Here is a 22,540-nt window from a genome sequence, read left to right as displayed (position 1 = left end):
TGCACAAATTTTTGTGCACTGGGCCTCTAGTCTCATATATTTCTCTTCTGGATAATGTATCAAAAGTTGCTTGTCATCAACTCATTGTAGCTGTAATCTGTTGAGTCTACCCTGTAAATATAAGTATTTTATATGGATTTGCATGTATTTTAAAGTCTACTTGTTTACTTGTATCTATAAATTTCTTCTCAGGAGACCCTCTATTCTAAATAGTGAATAAATAAAGCAACTGTTGAACTCATTCAAGTTTAAAAAATCTTTATTACACCTTTTAACAGAAAAGAGATTAGAGTTCAATATAAACATTTTTAGTAATGGTCTTTTCTGCATGGTAGAATTATAGGTCATCTCTATTTTCATATATAAATTTAAATGTATTACAAATTTTCTACACTTTTACATTTTAAAAAATTTCATTATTTCTGAAAAAGTTATGAATTTGCAATTGATATTAATATGAGGTATTACTATTCAAACTTGTAAGTGATTTCCTTTATGTTGATTTAGAGTTTAAAGTTAACATCCATTTAGGTCTACCTAGTGAAATAACTGTTTTGTGTTTGAATGTTATATTTATTCTCTTTTTTAGAAACAGTATTTCGACTCTTCCCAGAGGTACTTTGACTTGCTGCTTCTGAGTTTGATGAATTTCTCCTTTTCAAACCAATGCAGTGCCCTAGTATAGAAATGTATTCATTACAATATACTAGAGGCCCAGGACATGAAATTCGTGCATGGGTAGAGTCCCTAGGCCTAGCCGTCGATCAGGGCCAATCAGGGCCTTCCTTCCCCCGGCTGCCATCTGCTGGCTGAGGTCTTCCTTTGTTCTGTACCACCCCCTGGTGGTCAGTGCATATCATAGCAAGCGGTCGAACTCCTGAGGCAACAATTTGCATATTAGCCTTTTATTATATAGGTCTAGAGGCCTCGTGCACGAATTTGTGCATGGGTGGGGTCCGGCCAGCCCACCTTGATTGGGGCCGATCGGGGCCAGGCCGGTCAGGGGGAGGGGACGTGGGAGCTTGGCTGGCTGGTCCCACCCCCTGGTGGAACTCCCGGTTGAACTCCCGGTCGAGGGTACAATTTGCATATCAGCCTTTTATTATATAGGACTAGAGGCCCGATGCATGAAAATTCGTGCAAGAGTAGGCCTTCCTTCCCCTGGCTGCTGGCACCGGCTTCCCTCTGGCACCCAGGACCTGGGCTGCTTCCCTCCTCTGGCCGATGGCAGGCACCTGGGACCCGGGCTGCTTCTTTCCGGCCGCCTGCAGGCACCCGGGACCTGGGCTGGCTTCCTTCCAGCCCCTGTCAGGAAGGAAGTCTGATATGACGGCCGGTCTAATTAGCATATTACCCTTTTATTATTATAGACTAGAGGCCCGGTGCATGAAATCGTGCACAGGTAGGGTCCCTAGGCCTGGCCTGTGATCAGGGACGATCGGGGCCTTCCTTCCCCTTGCTGCCAGATGAGTGCTGCCCCCTGGTGGTCAGTGCACGTCATAGTGAGTGGTCAAACTCCTGGTTGGTCAAACTCCTGAGGGGATGATTTGCATATTGGCCTTTTATTATAGAGGATAGTTCCTTTTTAGAATGCTTTTTTTTATATCATGGGGCTTTTCTTGTAAGTATATGACATTGACTTGCATAAATATGTTGAAATGTCAATAGCTTCATTTTACTTTAGAGTGAATTCATTATTTTTATTTTTAATTATGGTAAAAAACATATAATTTACCATTTTAACCATTTTTCTTTTTTAACAGCTTTATTGAGGAATAAGTCACATCTTTATTATTATTATTTTTAATCTTTATTGTTGAAAGCATTACATATGTCCCTTTTTTACCCCCAATGAATTCTTCTAGCTGCCCCCATCTCCTGCCCCAGGCCTTTATCCCCCTATTGTCTGTGCCCATGAGTTATGCATATATTCATACAAGTTCTTTGGTTGATCTCTTCCCATCCACCCACCTCCACCTTCCCTCTGAGATTTGACAGTCTGGATCTGTTTTGTTCTTCAGTTTATTTTGTTCATTAGATTCCACATATGAGTGTGAGATCATGTGATAATTGTCTTTCTCTGACTAGCTTATTTCACTTAGCATAATACTCTCCAGGTCCTTCTTTTTTTACTGCTGCATAGTTTTCCATGGTGTAAATGTATCATAGCTTTTTAACCATTTATGCCATTTTAACCATTTTTATGTGTACAGTTCAGTAGTGTTAACTATGTTCACATTGTTGTGCAATTGATTACCAGAGTTTTTTCATCTTGCCATTCTGAAATGCTATACCCATTAAACAACAACTCCCCATTTCCCTCTTTTCCTAGCCCCTCGTAACCACCATTCTACTTTTTGTTTCTATGAATTTGACTAATAGTGGAATCATATAGTATTTCTTTTTTTGGGACTGGTTTATTTCACTGTCCTCAAAATTCACTCTTGTTATAGCATGTGACAGAATTTCCTTCCTTTTTATGGCTGAATAATATTTCATTGCATGTATATACCACATTTTGTTTATTCATCCATCAATGGACATTTGGGTTCTTTCTAGTTCTTGGTTATTGTGAATATGTTGCTATGAACCTGAATGTGCAAATACTTCTTCGAGACCCTGCTTTCAATTCTTTCAGATATATACCGCAAAGAGGGATTGCTGGATCATATGATAATTCTATTTTTAATTTTCTGAGGAATTGCCATCCTGTTTTTCATAGTGATTGCACCATTTTTCATTCCCAGCAACAGTCCATAAGGGTTCCAGTTTCTCCACATCCTTGTCAGTACTTAATATTTTATGTTTCTTTTTATAGTAGCCATCCCAATGGATATGAAGTGATAACTCATTATGCTTTTGATTTGCATTTTTCTAATGATTAATGGTGTTAAGCATCTATAATAATAAAAGTGTAATATGCTAATTAGACCAGACAGCTGAACGACCTTCTGGATGAAGCCTGGGCTGCGAGGGCTGAGGCAAGCTGCCATGGCTGGGAGGGCCGAACCCCTTGCACGAATTTCATGCATCAGGCCTCTAGTCTTTTTATATGCTTTTTGGTCATTTGAATGTCATCTTTGAAGAAATGTCTATTCAGGTCCTTTGTCCATTTTTTAATTGGGTTGTTTCTTTAGACTTCTCTCTCTTTTTAAAAAATCTTTATTGTTGAAAGTATTATGTATGTCCCCTTTTTCCTCCCCATTGGCCTCTTCTATCCTGTCCCCACCCCAGGCTTTCACCACCCTATTGTCTATGTCCATGGACTATGCATATATGCATACAAGTTCTTTGGTTGATCTCTTCCCACCCACCCACCTTTCCCCACCTTCCTCTGAGATTCCACAGTCTGTTCCATGCCTCTATGTCTCTGGGTCTATTTTGTTCATTAGTTTATTTTGTTCATTAGATTCCACATATGAGTGAGATCATGTGATACTTACCTTTCTCTGCCAGGCTTATTTCGCTTGGCATAATACTCTCCAGGTCCATCCATGCTGTTTGGAGTTCTTTATATATTCTGCATACTAGCCCTTTATCAGACATATGACTTGCAAATATTTTCTCCCATTCCATAGGTTGCCTTTTCACTGTGTTAATGATATCTTTCAATGTGCAAAGTTTTAAGTTTGATGTTGTTCCATTTGTCTAGTTTTACTTTTGTTGTCTGTAAGGGTGTCATCTCTAAAAAATCATTGTCAAATCCAATGTCATGAAGCTTTTACCTGTATTTTCTTTTAGGAGTTTTATAATTGGATCTTAAATTTAGGTCTTTAATCATTTTGAATTGTTTTTGTATATGGTGTAAGACAACCTCACTCTTCTATGTGGATATCCAGTTTCCCCAGCATCATATGTTGAAGAGACTGTCCTTCCCCCATTGAGTGGCCTTAGCACTTTTGTTGAAGATCATTTGACCCTATATATCTGGGTTTATCTGTGGGCTTTCTATTCTATTTCATTGATCTATGTATCTGTCTTCATGCCAGTGCCACACTGTTTTATTTATTTATTTATTTTTTATATATTTTATTGATTTTTTACAGAGAGGAAGGGAGAGAGATAGAGAGTTAGAAACATCGATGAGAGAGAAACATCGATCAGCTGCCTCCTGCACATCTCCTACTGGGGATGTGCCCGCAACCCAGATACATGCCCTTGACCGGAATCGAACCTGGGACCTTTCAGTCCGCAAGCCGACGCTCTATCCACTGAGCCAAACCGGTCACGGCTGTGCCACACTGTTTTAATTATTGTGCCTTTCTAATATGTTTTGAAATCAGGAAGTGTGAGACATCCAATCTTGTTTTTCTTTTTCAAGATTGTTTGGCTGTTTGGGGGGTTCTCTTGAGATTCAATATGAATTTTAGGATGAATTTTTCTACTTCTGCAAAAAAAATGAAATTTTGATAGGGATTGTGTTGAATCTGTGGGTCACTTTGGGTAGTGTTGACACATAAAGTATTAAATCTTCCAGTCCATGAGCACAGATGCATTTCTATTTATTGTGTCTTCTCTAATTTCTTTCAGCAGTATTTTGTAGTTTCAGTGTACAATTCTTTTACCTTCTTGATTAGTTTTATTCCTAATTGTAATTTTTTATGTTACTGTAAATGAAATCGTGTTTTTAATTTTATTTTTTGGATTGTTCATTGTAAGCATATGGAAACACAATTGATTTTTGTGTGTTAATTTTGTATCCTACAACTTTGCTGAATTTATTTATTAGTTCTAAGAGTTCTTTTTCCCTGTGGTATTTTTAGGTTTTTGTACATACATATAGATCAGGTTATCTGTACACAGTTTTACTTCTTTTTCAATTTGGATGCCTTTATTTCATTTTCTTGCCTAACTGCTCAGGTTAGGACTTCCAATACTATGTTGAATAAAATTAGTGAGAGTGGGCATCCTTATCTTGTTTCCGACCTTAGAGAAAAAAAATTTCAGCCTTTCACTATTGAATGATTTTAGCTCTATGCTTTTCATATATGGCCTTTATTATGCTGAGATAGTTTTCTTCTATTTCTTGTTTGTTGAGTGTTTTTTTAATCATGAAAGATGTTGAGTCTTGTCTAATGCTTTTTCTACACCAATTGATATGATCATGTGATTTTTGTCCTTAATTCTGTTAATGTGGTGTATTACGTTGCAATTTAAACATGTTGTAAATCCCATTTGTTATGGTGTATAATGCTTTTAATGTGCTAGTGAATTCATTATTTTGAAGCAAATATCAGACATGGGCAGTAAGCTAATAAACAGATAAACATCCTATATAATAAAAGGGTAATATGTAAATTGACCCTAACAGCAGAACGACTGGGAATGACTGGTCACTATGACACACACTGACCACCAGGGGGCAGACGCTCAATGCAGGATCTGCCCTCTGGTGGTCAGTGCACTCCCACAGGGGGAGCTCTGCTCAGCCACAAGCCAGGCTGACGGCTGCCAGTACAGCAGTGGTGGTAGGAGCCTCTCCCGCCTCCTCAGCAGCGCTAAGGATGTCCGGCTGTAGCTTAGACCTGCTCCCCGCTGGCAAGTGGACATCCCCTGAGGGCTCCCGGGCTGCCAGAGGGATGTCTGACTGCCAGCTTGGGCCCGATCCCCCAGGGAGCAGGCCTAAGCCAGCAGGTGGACATCCTCCGAGGGGTCCCAGAGTGCAAGAGGGCATAGGCCGGGCTGGGGGACCCCCCCCCTCCCGAGTGCACAAATTTTTGTGCACCGGGCCTCTAGTATAATATAATGGCAGATACTGATTAGCATTATAAAGAAAAGTAAAACAGGGCAGGAAGTTAAAGAGTGCAGACACCCTGGAGTTTGCAGTGGGGCTGGGGCTGTTTAGATACAGAGGTTTGAGAAGCCTTTTGAGGAAGTGACATTTAAGAAGAACCCAAATGAAGAACCTGAAGGAGGAATCTTGTAGGCACAGGGGACAGCAAAGGTGGAAATTTACCTAGAGTCTTGGGAAATGTGTGAGAAGGAGGGTGTGAGAGTAGGAACAGGAGATTAAGTCACAGTCTGTGGAGGCTCAGGACAGGAGGGCATGTAAATCCTGAATCCTGAGCCTTTGCAGGGACAGCTCCTTATATGGCTTTGAATATTTGTTACAGGTTTCCCCTTTTCTTTCTATTTCCTTTGCCTTTGCTGTCCTATTTCTAGAAAGAATGTGCTTGCTTTGTTAACCAAAGGACAGATCCTGAGTTCTATTCCAGATTTCCTTTCAAGAAGGGTGTAATACAGTGGGTGGAGTCTCTGGGTCCAGCCAAGAATTCATTGTGATGTCTAATGTGATTTGAGGGGGAAAAATCATTGTTTCAGAAATAATACATTATGGTCTGTGACCTTATTATATATCTTATAATTAGAATATGTGCCTAATATTTTAAATGTAAGTAGTAGGAAATTGATTTTTTTATGAAGTTCATAACAATTTTTAACCGTCAGCATGCATGTTCTATAGTAAGTATAGCAGTTACCTCCTTCATAAAAACAATGTGTTGGAATGTTTTGAATTCTTATGAAACACTTTTCCCAAACCTGTCTTTTTGGAGGAAGTATAAATTATTCTCATGCTGTTGAAGTAACTAGAAGGTAAAAAAACACCCTGGAGCTTGCAGATGTTTGTTTGGTCCTTGATAATGTAAGGAATGTTGGTATAAATATGCAAAACATTATCAGAATGTGGAGAAATTATCTGCTTTGTCCCCAAAAAGGGTTTTATTTACAGTCTAGCTCAATGTTTAATATACATTTACCTCCTTTAGTATTTAATCAGTTTTTTTTTAAATCCCAGAATCCTGATAATTTGATTTTCCACTATTAAAATACTTACTTGTCATATCAGGCAGGGGTCTAAACTTGGAAATTAAGAGTACTGAGTTAAATTTAAAATTTGTTGAAAAGTATTCATCATGATGCAGTCTATTTAATGTCTTGGCAGTGCCTCTGGCTCTTCTCATTTAACATGTTAGGAGACAGACTGGCAGCATTTGTAAACTGAAACCTTGTTGTGTGCAGGAGAGTGACAGGGGTAGGAAGGAAAATGGACAAAATTCGAAAGAGTTACTATGTGTGTTTCCTTAAATTAAAGTGTGACACATTTGCTTAAAATAGAATTTTATATTCTGTTTACCAAGGTTATTATAAGTTCACCATAGATGATCCTAAGACTGAATGAAGCTGATTTTAAATATTATTTTGTGGAATAACCAAATTTGACTCTTAACAGTATTGTCATAATGTCACACAAGTTGTTTTGATAAACTAAGCATGTTTTACAATACGTTTGAGTCATTGGTCCCCCAGTAGACGTGAAATTTATTACTCAGAGGAGAAGCATGCATTTACAGTATATTCTTAGCTGCTGCTTGCTTTCTGTCACTCAGCTGTCAAGTCCTATGGAATCTAAAATAGACCTGACCAATGGGAGAAAGCCTCCACACTGTTTACAGATGATTCGGATGTGGTCAGTTTTATCCTGCATTACAGCGTCTCTGTTGCAGTGTTGAGGCAGCAGGATGCAGAGTGCACTTCAAATTTTCCACCGGAGTCCCTGACAGGGAAGCTTTGAAGGACAGCTTCTAAAGAATAAGAAATAGGAGGAGTTACAGTACCTGACTTGGGGCTGCTCTTATTCAAATTCTGCACAGCAAGGAAGATAATTTTCAGGCGTTATGAAGGCGGAGAAGGATCCCGAAGATGAAGAAAATATCGTTAGAGATCCAAGCTAAGTGTAGCGCAGCATGGGGATTGGAGAACAGGAAGAGTTGTAAAGAGAGGGCCGAGTCACACTGATTAGGAGTTTGTCTGCTGGCTTGCTTTGTCAGCGACAGAGATTTGTAACTTAATTTGTAGTCGTTTGCTGTTAGCAACAAAAACTAAGTTCTGTCTATGATGAACTGTTGGTTTTCTTGTGCTCCTAAGAACAAAGTAGGTATCCCTGTAGTCCGGTGTAACAAAAGATTCTGTTAGGCTTTGTGAACTGTATTCGTTTAAAATGTACTACTGTTTTATTAATTTTGGTTTCTTTGTCATATTCTTTCTGATTTATCTGATTAACAGATTGGGGTTAGTAATAGAAAACAAAAAGTTCTTGTTTCTTTTTCTAGGTTTAAAAATCACATAGTAGAATCTTTTTTCCCCCCCATGTAGTAGAATCTTAATAACTGAGCAGTATTTCTGTTAACTGACAGTTGAGCAAAAGGGAAAACTGTGCTTGGTGGTGTAGAAGTGAAAATCACATGATAATATGAGACTAATCACCTTTAATTATCTTTTTATAAGTCTTACTTTTGGATTTTACCATTTTTTAGTGTTTTAAATAGCTCCTTTCTCTACCAGCAAATTTACTTGGAAATAAATTTGAGATTGCTTTAACTGCAAGGATAACTTAATCAATTTAGATCAAGTATTTGTGTGACTTAATACCTTAGGTGTTTGAAAACACAGTATCCGAGACCTACATCTACTACTATTCTTCAATTTAGAATCAGTAAACTGTTTGTTTTGTTTTAAAGCTAAAGAAAGCAGATACCTAAAATGTAGTTTAGCCTTTGAGTCAATAAGTAGAACTATCTCTACTCATAGTTGTCAGTTTGAATTTTTGAAATTAGAAGGAAGTGGGTTCATCTCCAGATTTGATGAATTTAGAGACAACAATTTTGAAGTCTGTGTAGGTACTTGAACCAGATTCTATTTCAGGAGTGGGTTAAAATTTTAAGGTATTTATTTTTTTCCATATTTAACTTTCATATTTATTTTTTACTTCAAGTATTTAATAAATACATTGCTTATTTAGCTAGAAAATTGGCAATTTTTTTCTTTCAGTTTGGAGGGGATAGTAGATATAAAATAATCATATTGATCAAACACTTAGAGGATATGCCTCATATAAGTGATTAATTTCCCTCCCCCCCAGAAATTTATTATGGTATTTATGGACATAGGAATTGCTTTGTCAGTTAAGTCAAAAACATGTATATCACTTTTTGCCGTAGAAATAATACTGGACTTAACACAGAATTTAGCAATAAGTTTACTCTATAATATTTTAAAAGGCTAAAATAATGTATATTTTAGTTCTGGGTTCTACATTTCTGCTTACTAAGAGAAGATCCAAGTTTTTGGTTTCAGAATGTCTTGAATGTGTTTTCTCCAATCAAAGCTAGGTTTGATTCGATTAGACCATATTTTAAAAATTGCTTTTTTTCTTCCTTGTAAATACATGTACAGTGAGCTTTTGTTAAAATTAAAAATCTTTTTTAAAACAAAAATAATGTATGTTGAAGGTAAATAAGAAGGAAGAAAATGAAAGTCACCTGTATCTATTATTTTAGGATTTTTAAGTAGTTACTACTTCAGAGTCCTTTGTAGAGTTTTTTCCTATGTAGAAATTTCTTTTTACCCTAATATAAGCATAATGAATTGCTTTCTCTGTTGAGTGTGTGTCTGTGTATAATTTGCCTTTTACTAAAGTTGGGAAGGAGGTTTTTGTTGTTGTTTTTAAATATGTTTTGATTTTTAGAGAGAGAGGAAGGGAGAAGGATAGATAGAAACATCGATGAGAGATCATCCATCAACTGCCTCCTGCACATCCGAGCCCGCAACTCAGGCATGTGCCCTGATCAGGAATCAACCTTGATCTCTTGGTTCCTGGGTCAATGCTCAACCACTGGACAGGAAGAAGTTTTTAAAATGTGTGCAGAATTCTGCATCTAAAAGGTTTTGAAACAGATGTAACCAGAACCAAATCTGAAAGCATGAGTTAGAGATAGGAAAAGCACACTGATTGTGGAAATCATGAGAAATCATGGTTGGGCTTGGCCATTTAAGTCATTTAATGTTCCTGGGGCCTTGACTTTTCATCTGTTAATTGGGATGATAGTTTTAGTTTACTAGGGTTGTTTAAGTAATTTATGCCTGGCACAGGGTAGGTGTTCATCAATTATTAATTTTCTTTCTTTGTTCCGAAGGCAAAGAAAACAAAGCAGAGAACATGAGAAATATGCTTTTTCTCAAAAGTCTAATTTAATATAGTTCTTCTTTATCATGTTTCTGAAAGGTTCTCTCTGTGAAATTAGCACAGCAGGGAGAAGGAAATTTGGGATGCAATTGGAAACTGAGTGATGTATATGCAATATTGTTTTTCCTTTCTTCTTTAGTATATGATGTTTACTATTTTTTTAATTTTGTAGCATGCAGCAGATTGGAACAAATATGATGACCGATTGATGAAAGCAGCAGAAAGGGGAGATGTAGAAAAAGTGTCCTCAATCCTTGCCAAAAAGGGGGTCAATCCAGGCAAGCTAGATGTGGAAGGCAGATCTGTGTAAGTATTATTGATGATAATTTCCTAAAGGGAATTTGGGAAGACCCTTGGGAAACAAATGAAGTTTGTAAATTGTGGTTATCAACTTTTTAAATTAAAAAGTATTTATCAAACCTGACATTATAAAATCTTACGAACATCACTTTTAAACATTGCTCTCAATTTGAAAGATTTCCAAGCTAGAGAGAGAATACTAAGTTACTACCTGTAGTCTAGTTCTTTAGGCCTTGTGGCAAACCACAGCCTGCATTATTTAGTGCATTTGCTCTATAACTTTTTTTATGTTCCTTATCATATTTAATCCTCGCAGTGGCCCTCTAAAAGAAGTAGGAAATGTTTACAGAGCTGGGATATGAAACCAAGTTTCTATCTTGAAAACAGTTCTATAAATTGCACTGTCTTTTCCTCAGAACTCCCAATTCATTTGTATATTTGGGGAAATGAGAATTAAATTTAGTTTAAATGAAAATGTTTATAGTAAAAAGGAAGGCAGAATAGCTTGTGTGGCTCAGGGTGACATAGGCAGTGATCCTTCCCTTTGCTGCTGTGTCACTGAGGACTACTGGCTTGTTTACATGATCTTTTCTCCCCTCCCTCCTCAGTCTTCATCACTTCCCTTTCTGCTTAGGATGGGGGTCAGTTGAGTTAAAGGGTAAACTCTAGGTTCTGTTACTATCATCTATAATTATAGCAGTTAAAACCAAATCTGGGAAACCTTCCAAAGTTAGAGCTGAAAAGTCTCATTTCCTGAAATTTCTCTCAGTCTTATACTTGCATGAATTTATTTAGAATATCATGACTGGCAACCAGATAATAAATATAGCAATGAATATTAAGAAAGGAACAGTTAATTCTTTTTTTATGTCTTTACATCCTTTTGTTTATTTATTTTTAAATCTTTATTGTTGAAAGTATTACATATGTCCCCTTTTTCTCCCCATTGTCCTCTTCTAGCCCGTCCCTGCCCCTCACCCCCTACCCCAGGCCTTCACCACCTATTGTCTGGGTCCATGGATTACGGTTGATCTCTTCCTCCTCCCACCCCTTCTCTCTGAGATTCCACAGTCTGTCCCATGCTTCTGTGTCTCTGGATTATTTTGGTGAATAGTTAATTCTTGATATGGGCACTATCTTAGAATGCTTAGATATTTGAGAATAGTAAAAATAACAAAGCATGACTTAAAAAATAGTTTTTAAGAGCAATAAAGTTTGAAAAGTTTCAGTTTTTCTCTATTAATTTTATTCAGTAGGCAATTTGATAGCTACAGAAACATTGGTTATTTTGAGTCCTACTCCTTCCTATTTTGACTAAATTTTAAGCTATTTATAGGGCTCACAGTATAAATGGTGAAACCTTAATATTTAAAACTGACTTTGTTTTTCATTTTTCTTGTTTTCCCTAAATACCAAGATGTTAAAAAATGAAGGGAATCTTCTTTGTGATTGAAAATCTTCACTGAAACCTTTCTTCAGTTTTGCCTGTCCACGCTTTCAGTGTTTTGAATTAATGGTTGCTTGAGTTTTTGCTCAGATTTTTTTTGGATCTAGATCAATTTTGAGTGAAATTATTTATACTAAAGGTCAAAGTTATAAAAACTTGATATAATTTGATGAACTATGAACATAATTTTGTGAAATATTTGAGTTATTTTGAGGTTTTTACTATAAGAAATAGAGTTCTTTCTGGGATTTATAGGATAAAATATTTTCCTTTTGTTACTCACAAACTGTATTCTCCCTTAATTAAAGCATTTTATACTTAGTCAAATACAACCTGTTACAAATATATTTTGTGTATTATGTATAATTATAAAAATAATTTTATTTTGGATGATTTGGGGGAGGGGGTTTAATTTGAAAATTTAAGACAAAAGCAACAAGTGCTCCTTGAACTCAATCTAATTTCAAAAACAAGATATTTGGAGCCTGGCCATAGTCACTGCAAGGATCTGTTTTCTTCCTGTTCACCTCTCTCCTAGGTTGCAGTCCTTTGCCAATGCAAAAGGGTCAGATTCACCAAGAAACCTCCCTGCCACTTGGAGAGCTATGGATTCCAATTCCCATCTCCCCAACCCCTCAAGCTGTCAGATGTGCTGTTCAGCTTTTCAGATGTTTTCTCTGGAATCAGTAATTGCTTCTAGCCAAAAATAGCCTCGAACACCAAGCCCTCCTCCTCTCTGGGCCTCTGGCCTCATAATTTTTCACTATCTTGTTAGCTTACTGCTGACTTCATACTTATGTCTTATATTTTATGTAGCTTTTCTAGTTGTCCTCAGAGGTAGGGACTGTCCAGATTTTCTGCATTTCTGTTATGGAAGTAGAAGTACATGTCTTGTTTAAAAAAGAAAATGTATTGCCTTTTTTAATTTAAAAGAGTATTTCTGTAATGCAGTTTTTTTTCAAGTTTCCTTGACAACTCTGTATACAATTTAGTGATTGCTATATCTTCTTTCTGATGCACATCTACTTTTAGCACACCAGGATTAATAATGCATTTTGGATTGTTGAGATTTCTACCCTTTAGTACATCATTAGTGTATAATATTGACTTATTTTGAAGAAAGAAGTCTTCCAAATTTTGTAAGCTAAGAAATGAAAATAGGCAAACAAAAAATATCACTAAGATTGTTGGGAGAATAAAAACCTGTGCTTGAAAGAAATTACCATTCCTCAAGAGGTTATAATGGTGCAGTGCATAGGATAATTCCCCACTTCTATGCTGCAAAGAGATTAATACCCTCAACCTTATAGCATTTTAATTCCCGTAAAAGCAGAATTTATTCAACTCTTAAGAATACTATATTCCTTTTATCAGAAATACCTCTTTCTCTCTAATTCAAATTGTACCAAATCTGTTTAATTAGTAGTGCTTGGTGTCTAGTTTACATTTATATCCATCATAGAGATGCATGACTAAATGTTGTACTATCTTGAAGTGAATTTGTAAACTCCAGATTTTGTCTCTAAGCATTCAGTTATTTAAATATTTGAGGGCTCATCATCTGACTAGGTCAGCGGTTCTCAACCTGTGGGTCGCGACCCCTTTGGGGGTCAAACTACCCTTTCACAGGGGTCTCCTAAGACCATCAGAAAGCACATATATAATTACATATTGTTTTTGTGATTAATCACTATGCTTTAATTATGTTCAATTTGTAACAATGAAATTGGGGGTCACCACAACATGAGGAACTATATTAAGCCTTTTCGGTCCAACCTCGAGGCTGACTCGACAGACCAGGCGCTAGGAGCAGGTCTAACGTTGAGCAATACGAACATTAAAAAGTTCAACATTCAATCCCGTCAATTAATTTGGACCAAACTATTTGAATTCCAAAAATAACATTGGACTGCAAAAGGTTAAAGGGTCGAGGCATTAGGAAGGTTGAGAACCACTGGACTAGGTTGCTTCTGGGAATATAATAGGAAACAAAACAGACGAAAATCCTTGCTTTTATGGAGTTTATAGTTGAGTGGGAAGATATTGATTGACTATAAAGAAAATAAATCCTGAATTTATATGTTATATTACAAAATGTGTAATTCTATATAGAGTAATAAAGGTGGGATTGGGAACTGGAGTACTGAGGTTTCAGGGAATGGGGAAATATAAATCCTTTAAATGATGTGGTCAGGAAAGACCCCTGATGAGAAATTCGGAGTGTTTCTGTATCCAGGCACCTTTTATAAGCACTTACTCATCCTTTATCTCCTGCCATCTCCACAGTGGTTATTGTTTAGGGCCTCAGTTTTATTTAAACCTGATATATCACTTGCCAACTAGTCTTCTGTATTTACTTACCAGTTTAGATTTGGTGGAGTACAGTCAATGTAAGTTCTTATTGCATGCAAATATTTCTGTAAATATATTTTGATTAACAAAGTGTTAGATGTTCAAAGAAACAGTGGGATATTTTATTTTGTGTTTGGAATACTTGATGGCTTAAAGTTAATTTCTAAGCAGGCTTTACTTGCCTTATTAGGAAAATTGTTCAATTATGTCTGTTTAAAGGCTGGAACTCCTATATATCTAATACAAGAAAAAACCTATCAATCAGTTATACAGGTCCATGAGCAAAAGGAAGAATTAATGTTAGTCGTTGGTACTTTTGGAGAAGAAGATGATGCCAGTTCTTTTATGGTTTTTAAGTGTAATTTAGTTTGTTGTTTTGAAGACTTTCTATCCTAGGTTTAATGTGATAATTCTAAAAAGAAGGGATAGGATTTTGATGAGCCTTTGGCCTTAGTATTCTGCTGTAACTTCATTTGTTTGGGCAGTTTCACTGTATTTGAAACTAAGCAAAATATATATTTAATTTATTATATTTACTAGTATATCACTGCTGATAGAAAATTTGCAGTGTGTTTATTAAGTTTCAAGCACCAGTGCCTTCTACTTGAAATAATAAACTATAGAGTGAATGATTTATAGTACATATTTTCTATTATTAAGACTATTGAATATTAGAATATTCCATTGGTTCTAAGGAGGTATTTCTAGAAAGTATTGGCCCCTTATATATATTGGGGGTAAAATGAGTTTTCCAGTATATGGGATAGTGGTTTTTTTTCTTGTATTAAATATATAGGAGTTCCAGCCTTTAAAACATTTGTGTGTGTGTGTATTGAATAAAAGGTGACATCCGTGTAACAGTTCAGTTGACTTTTGATAGTTTTATGGCATAATAAATATTTTCTTTTTCTTTAGCTTCCATGTGGTGGCCTCAAAGGGTAATCTTGAGTGTTTGAATGCCATCCTTGTAAATGGAGTTGATATTACAACCACTGACACTGCAGGTATGTTTGCCTCCATAGTCAATTACAAAACAGAAAGATACAAGCATTATCTAATGCTAATTTTCTTATTCAGACCTAAATGTGATTTTAAAAGAGAAGTCCTTAATTTTCTGGGTTTTTTTTTTTAAGTAGTTGAGAAAAGATTTACTTCTGAGGTATCATGAGGGAGAGATCAAGTACCATAATCCTTTAATAGAAAGGATTACTGAACTGATGAGCAGTTGAAGACCTGAAGTCCAGTGCTGGTCTTGGTAGTGTTATAGTATCTTAAAATCTCAGGTTTTGAGGAACCATTCTGGGCCATTTAGTTTATACTCATTCTGTTCAGTATATGAATCCTCTATGTTGTAAGGTCACTTGGCATTTGGTTGGATATGCTTTGTGATGGGAACTAACTGCCTCATAACAACAAGAACATTACCAATAATGATCATAACAAGAATGGCTGACACATAACATGGAAGTGCTTTATAGGTGCTAACTCCTTTTATCCCTACATCATCCCAATGAGACTGTGAGGCACGGGGTCTTTGAGTGGATATGTCGCTGTCAGAGTCTGTGTTCTTAATTATTATGCCTCACAAGGAAACCTGTTCTATGTTTGGCTAGCTAAGTACATTAAAAAAATTATTTCTTGTAGATAGTTCAAGTCTGTCCCTTACCACAGTTTCTGCTTAAACTTAGTCCTACCTATATCTGTCTTTTAAAATCTTACAATGTAAGTCTTTGTGCATATCACAAGGTAGACCTTTAAGTATTTGAACACAATTATTGCTCTTCTTCAATGAGTATGTTAGTTTTCTATTCATTAGGATGATTGTTCTCAGTTCTCTGGGACTCTTGATAGCTTATTTCTCTGCATTTCTACTTTGTTATTCATGTAAATAGGAGGTGACCTAGAACAGAGAATTTCCTTAATATTTTATTCTATGAGGTCATGCTTGGATAAATAAATACATTCCTATTGTGCCAGTACCAGGCAGTTTTGAGAACCATGGCTTGGTAATATAGCTTGATATCTGGTATTGTAATCCCTCCAACTTTGTTCTTCTTTCTCAGGATTGCTGTGGCTATTCGAGGTCTTTTTTATTCCACATGTATTTTTGGAGAGTTTGCTCTAGATCTTTGAAGTATGCTGTTGGTATTTTAATGGGGATTGCATTAAATCTGTAGATTGCTTTGAGTAGTATGGACATTTTAATGATGTTGATTCTACCAGTGCATGAACATGGTATGTTATTCCATTTGTTTATGTCTTCCTCTGTCTCTTTTTTCAATGTCCTGTAGTTTTCCAAGTACAGGTATTTTACCTCCTTAGTTAAGTTTATTCCTAGGTATCTTAATTTTTTTGGTGCAATGGTAAATGGGATTGTTTTTTTTTTGTTTTTCTTTCTGTGGTTTCATTACTGGTGTATAAAAAGGCCATAGATTTCTGGGTGTTAATTTTGTATCCTGCTAAAGGGTGTCCCAAAATTCACGCAAGAAGTAATTTTGATAGAAAACACAGGTTAATAATTAAAAATTGTAAATTTTTTTATTGATTCATAAAGTATACAGTATAGGGTTATGTATGGAATAGCATATCGGGTAAATGGCCTCCATGGCTTTGCTGGCACATACGCACTCTTTTGTTGAAATTTTCCATGACCATTTTGCATAAATGTGGCTGAATTTTGATGAGGCTCATTTTCATCTTGATGGCTTGGTTAATCAACAAAATTGTCGCATTTGGGGTTCAGAAAATCCACGAGTGATTGTTGAGAAACAAATGCATCTACTACGTGTCACTGTTTGGTGCGGAATTTGGGCTGAAGGCATCATTGGACCATTCTTCTAAAATGCGGCTGCTCAGGCAATAACAAAAGAGTGCGTATGTGCCAGCAAAGCCATGGAGGCCATTTACCCGATATGCTATTCCATACTTTATGAATCAATAAAAAAATTACAATGTTTAATTATAAACCTGTGTTTTCTATCAAAATTACTTCTTGCGTGAATTTTGGGACATCCTTTACATTGCCAAATTCATTTATTAGGTCTAGTAGTTTTTGATGGAGTCTTTGGGGTTTTCTATGTATAGTATCATGTCGTCTGTGAATAAGGACAGTTTTACTTCTTCTTTTCAAATTTGGATGCCTTTTATTTCTTCTGGTTTGATCGCTATGGTTAGCACTTCCAATACTATATCGAACAGGAGTGGTGAAAGTGGGCATCCCTGTCTTGTTCCCATTCTCAGGGAAAATGAGTTTAGTTTTTGTTCTGGAACAGAACAGAGAACCCAGAAATCGACCCAAGCCATTATGCTCAATTAATATTTGACAAAGGAGGCAATAGCATACAATGGAGTCAAGACAGTCTCTTCAATAAATGGTGCTGGGAAATTTGGTCAGATACATGCAAAAAAATGAAACTAGATCACCAACTTACACCATACATAAAAACAAACTCAAAATGGCTAAAGGACTTAAATATTAGACGGGAAACCATAAAAATCCTACAAGACTCCATAGGCAGCAAAATAGCAGACATATGTCGTAGCAATATCTTTACCGACACAGCTCCTAGGGCAATGGAGACTAAGGAGCAAATAAACAAATGGGACTACATTAAAATAAAAAGCTTCTGCACAGCAAAAGAAACCATCAACAAAACAACAAGAAGGACCACTGCATGGGCTTTGCCAATGATATTTCAGATAAGGGTTTAATCTTCAAAATTTACAGAGAACTCAAAAACTTAACAAAAGGAAGATAAATGATCCAATCAAAAAATGGCCAAAGGACCTAAATAGACACTTTTTGAAAGAGGACATACAGAAGGTCGAGAGACATATGAAAACATGCTCAAAGTCACTAATGATACGAGAGATGTAAATCAAACCAACAGTGAGATACCATGTCATACCTGTCAGAATGGCTATCATCAACAAACAACAAGTGCTGGCGAGGATATGGAGAAAGGAACCCTCATGCACTGCTGGTGGGAATGCAGACTGGCAGCCACTGTGGGAAACAGTATGGCATTTCCTCAAAAAATTAAAAATGGAACTTCCATTTGACCCAGTAATTCCACTTCTAGGAATATATTCCAGGAAAACAGAAACACCAATCAGAAAGGATATATGCACCACTATGTTCATAGCAGCACAATTTACAATAGCTAAGATTTGGAAACAGCCTAAGTGCCCATCAGCAGATGAATGGATTAGAAAACTGTGGGACATCTATATGATGGAATACTACACTGCTATAAAAAAGGAATTCTTACCATTTGCAACAACATGGATGGAACTGGAGAGCATTATGCTAAGCGAAATATGCCAGTCAGAGAAGGGTAAATATCACATGATTTCCCTCATATGTGGGATATAATGATCCACATAATTTGATGAACAAGAATAGATCCAGAGACAAATGGCAGGGGAGGGGGCGTTAGAGAGCAAGCAAAGGACTTGTATTCATACATATTAGTATAACCAGTGGATACAGACACTTGGGCAGTGGGGGCTTGCCCGGGTTGGGAATGGCTGGGGGTGTGGGGGGTGTTAAGTGGGAAAAATAAAGACATATGTGAAACTTCAGGCAATAAAAAATACATATATATATTCCTATTATCCAGCACTGTGTTTAGTAATGGAAAGGAGGGAGGAGAGTGAAAGATATCACAATTGAGTTAATAAGGAAAATCTTTACTTACCTAAATATATATTAAACTAGTGGCCCAGTGCACGAAATTCGTGCACATTAAAAGGGGATTAATTAGAGGAAATATTTTAATATTGCTATTTGCCCTTTCTCTATAATAGAAGTGTCAGTGATGAAAGAAAATTAGTAAAATTTATATGAAAATTTTCCTCCTGTCAGAGTCGGGGGCGTGCCGCGGGACCCAGAGTCAAATCCCTGCCCACCTGTGGTGCCTCAAAATCGCGCGAGACACAGACCCAGCCGACCCACCCCCATTGGGCGAGATTCAGACCCGGTCGGCCCCATCCTTGTCAAGCCCCGCCAGGTGGGGGGCACAGCCTCAGGTCCCCTGTCAAACCCCGCTGGGTGGGGGGCGCATCCTCAGGTTCCCCAGCACACCCTCAGGTCCTCTGGCCTGGCGCCGGGGCAGGGGGCATGGCCTGAGGTCCCCTGGCCCAGCGCTGGGAGGGGGCACGACCTGAGGTCCCCCGTCAAGCCCCGCCAGGTAGGGGACATGGTCTGAAATCCCCCATCAAGCCCCACCGGGCGTGGGGCGCAGCCTGAGGTCCCCCGACAAGCCCCGCCAGGTGGGGGGCTCAGCCTCAGGGCTCCCTTCAAGCCCTGCCTGGTGGGGTCACAGCCTCAGGTCCCCCGGCCCGGTGCTGGGCGTGGGGGTGCAGTCTTAGGTCCCCCAGCACCGGGTGGGGGTGCAGCCTGAGGTCCCCCAGCCCAGTACCGGGGCAGGGGGCACACCTTGAGGTTCCCCGTCTAGCCCTGCTGGGCGGGGGGCATGGCCTGAGTTCCTCCTTCAAGCCCTGCGGGGCTGGGGATGCGGCCTGAAGTCCCCTGGCTCAGCGCCGGAGCGGGGGACACGGCCTGAGGTCCCCAAGCCTGGGTCAGGGCAGGGGGGTGCTCCTTGAGGTCCCCCATCAAGCCCCGCCAGGTGGGGGGTGCAGCCTAAGGTCCCCCGTCAAGCCCGCTGGGCGGGGGGTGCAGCCTCAGGTCCCCCGACCCAGTACCAGGGTGGGGGGTGCATCTTGAGGTCCCCCGTCTAGCCCCGCCGGGGAGGGGGCATGGCCTGAGGTCCCCTGTCAAGCCCTGCCGGGCGGGGAGTGCAACCTGAGGTCCCGTGGACTGGCACTGGGGCAGGGGGTGCGGCCTGAGGTCCCCTGTCAAGCCCCACTGGTGGGGGGGCGCAGCCTCAGGTCCCCTGCCCCAGCCCAGCGCCATGCAGCCTCAGGCCCCTGCTGATTGCTCGTTAAGGCTCATTCCAGGAACTTGGCCTCCGCTGTGGGTGCAGCCATCTTGTGTTACGGAAACCCCGCCTCTGCTGTGGGCACCACCGTCTTTGTGATGGCGTGACGGTCAATTTGCGTATTCCCTCTTTATTAGATAGGATTCTAAATTGAAGAACAAACTATTTATTTGCCACCTTTGAAGGAACAAAAGAATTGGTCTTATATATGCATTCCATTGATGTAGAGCAGCGGTTCTCAACCTGTGGGTCGCAACCCCTTTGGGGGTCGGACGACCCTTTCACAGGGGTCGCCTAAGACCATTGGAAAACACATATATAATTACATATTGTTTTTGTGATTAATCACTATGCTTTAATTATGTTCAATTTGTAACAATGAAATTGGGGGTCACCACAACATGAGGAACTGTATTAAAGGGTCGCAGCATTAGGAAGGTTGAGAACCACTGATGTAGAGGAATATTTATTTTTAGAAACTTGGACTAACCATACCTCTGTAGAAATCTTAACATTTTTTACATTTATTGTGCTGATTCAAGTATCTTTACAGGTACTAACTTCTTTTTTTAACTAGTTTTTAAGTAGTTTTTTGGTTTTGTCTGTGATTCTTTCTGCTGTGGACATTTTTGCCTAGTGGTCAATCTAGTAACTTTTGCCCTCCCTCCTTCTATGCTGGTCAAGCTCAAATGCCTTCCCAAGCTCAGCAGACATCATTTCATACACTCTGTTCCAACATACCCCGCTTAACTTTGTCTTTTGCTTTTGCTGTTGTTTAGTTGTACTTTTATTTGCTCTGTTTGGCTTTTATTTGCTTGTTCTTAGAGTTGTTCTTTCCTGAGGACAAGGACCTTGTCACTTGTTATTACATTGTTTGTTATAATCTAGGGGACGAGGCCTGGCAAATACTCATGGATATTTGATTTTAAAATTTTTGACTAAAATATCTTTATGTATTTTATCTTAATTGCTTTATTTGCAAGCAACATGAAAGTATGTTGGAAAAAAAAAGATTTCAAGTTAGTGTGGTTTTGAGGTATTGGTGACCCAGGTCTTACCAGGTATATACCTTTAGTACAATCCACGGTAGTGAGCTTTAGATCTGATGGTTCCTTGATTTTTCACTGCTCTGTCTCAAGTGGCTGGATTTGAATTTGTCTAAGAAAATACCTGACCTGACATTTTTATGTGACTAAGTTTCTGTGGCATTTTGTTGAACATCAGGGACTGTCACCACTGTGCCTACTCCCACCATTCCAGTTCATACACTTTCTTATTGACAGTTATTCTAGTTCCTTTTTATAATGTAAAATGTTTTTAGGAAACTTGTCCATAAATAGTACCAAATTAAAATTTGAAATCATCACTCTGACTTAATTGGAATTAGAGAATTTCTTGTATCTGTACCTGTGTAAACACCTGGACTCATTGATTTTGTTCTTCAACCTGGTTAGTTACCTACACAGAAGTGATCAGACCCAAGAAAACTTAACACTTATCTAAACTTATATAAAACTGAATGAGAGTTGAATGTCAATTTATTTATTCAGGATGAACAAAACATAAAATACTTTTTTTCTAGCAGAAAGATCTACTTGTGAAGAGCAATTGTTTTTAAGGAAGTTTGTGAATTTAGAGAGAAATTGAGAGCATTAAAGATTGAAAGCTGGAATATGCTGGTGAAACCCTTACGGTTTTCACCGTTAAAGAGAGATGTATGGGTAAAGAAGTATAATTAGGAGGTAGAACATTCTCTGCAAATTTACCTTTTTCAGTATTAAGAGTTAACCTTTCAGATTATCTGGTACCACTTCCCTGCCCTCCTCTTTACAATTTCCTTTAAATTGCACATTTTAACACCCACAGTTGAACAATACTGATTTTCAGAGACAAAGCCTTTTTTAATTTTTTAATTTTTATTTTTTAAATTAAATCTTTATTGTTCAGATTATTACAGTTGTTCCTCTTTTTCCCCCCATAGCTCCCCTCCACCCAGTTCCCACCCCACCCTCTGCCCTTACCCCCCCCCCACACTGTCCTCATCCATAGGTGTACGATTTTTTCCAGTCTCTTCCTGCACCCCCACACCCCATTCCCCCCGAGAATTGTCAGTCCACTCCCTTTCTATGCCCCTGATTCTATTATGTTCACCAGTTTATTCTGTTCATCAGATTTTTTATTCACTTGATTTTTAGATTCACTTGTTGATAGATATGTATTTGTTGTTCATAATTTTTATCTTTACCTTTTTCTTCTTCCTCTTCTTAAAGGATACCTTTCAGCATTTCATATAATACTGGTTTGGTGGTGATGAACTCTTTTAGCTTTTTCTTTTTCTTTTTTTTTAAAATATATTTTATTGATTTTTTTTACAGAGAGGAAGGGAGAGGGATAGACAGTTAGAAACATCGATGAGAGAGAAACATCGATCAGTTGCCTCCTGCACACTCCCTACTGGGGATGTACCCGCAACCA

The 22,540-nt window shown here is 38.1% G+C and overlaps 1 protein-coding gene across 2 annotated transcripts in view; it reads left to right on the top strand.

Moving 5' to 3' along the window:
• UACA (uveal autoantigen with coiled-coil domains and ankyrin repeats) overlaps window positions 1-22,540 on the top strand; it is a 114,291-nt gene that overhangs the window by 52,305 nt on the left and 39,446 nt on the right. Inside the window, exons 1-3 of one of the 2 annotated variants that reach the window (XM_006087822.3) lie at window positions 7,553-7,932; window positions 10,197-10,330; window positions 15,039-15,127. In XM_006087822.3, the coding sequence (XP_006087884.1) occupies window positions 7,894-7,932; window positions 10,197-10,330; window positions 15,039-15,127 (262 nt within the window). In that variant the 5' untranslated portion in view covers window positions 7,553-7,893. Of the gene's footprint in view, window positions 1-7,552; window positions 7,933-10,196; window positions 10,331-15,038; window positions 15,128-22,540 lie in introns of those variants that run through there. The other variant, XM_006087821.3, reaches the window with a different exon arrangement.

The sequence above is a fragment of the Myotis lucifugus genome, unplaced genomic scaffold (assembly GCF_000147115.1).
Source record: "Myotis lucifugus unplaced genomic scaffold, Myoluc2.0 scaffold_41, whole genome shotgun sequence".
Lineage (NCBI taxonomy): Eukaryota > Metazoa > Chordata > Mammalia > Chiroptera > Vespertilionidae > Myotis > Myotis lucifugus.
This window is presented reverse-complemented; position numbering and strand designations above follow the sequence as displayed.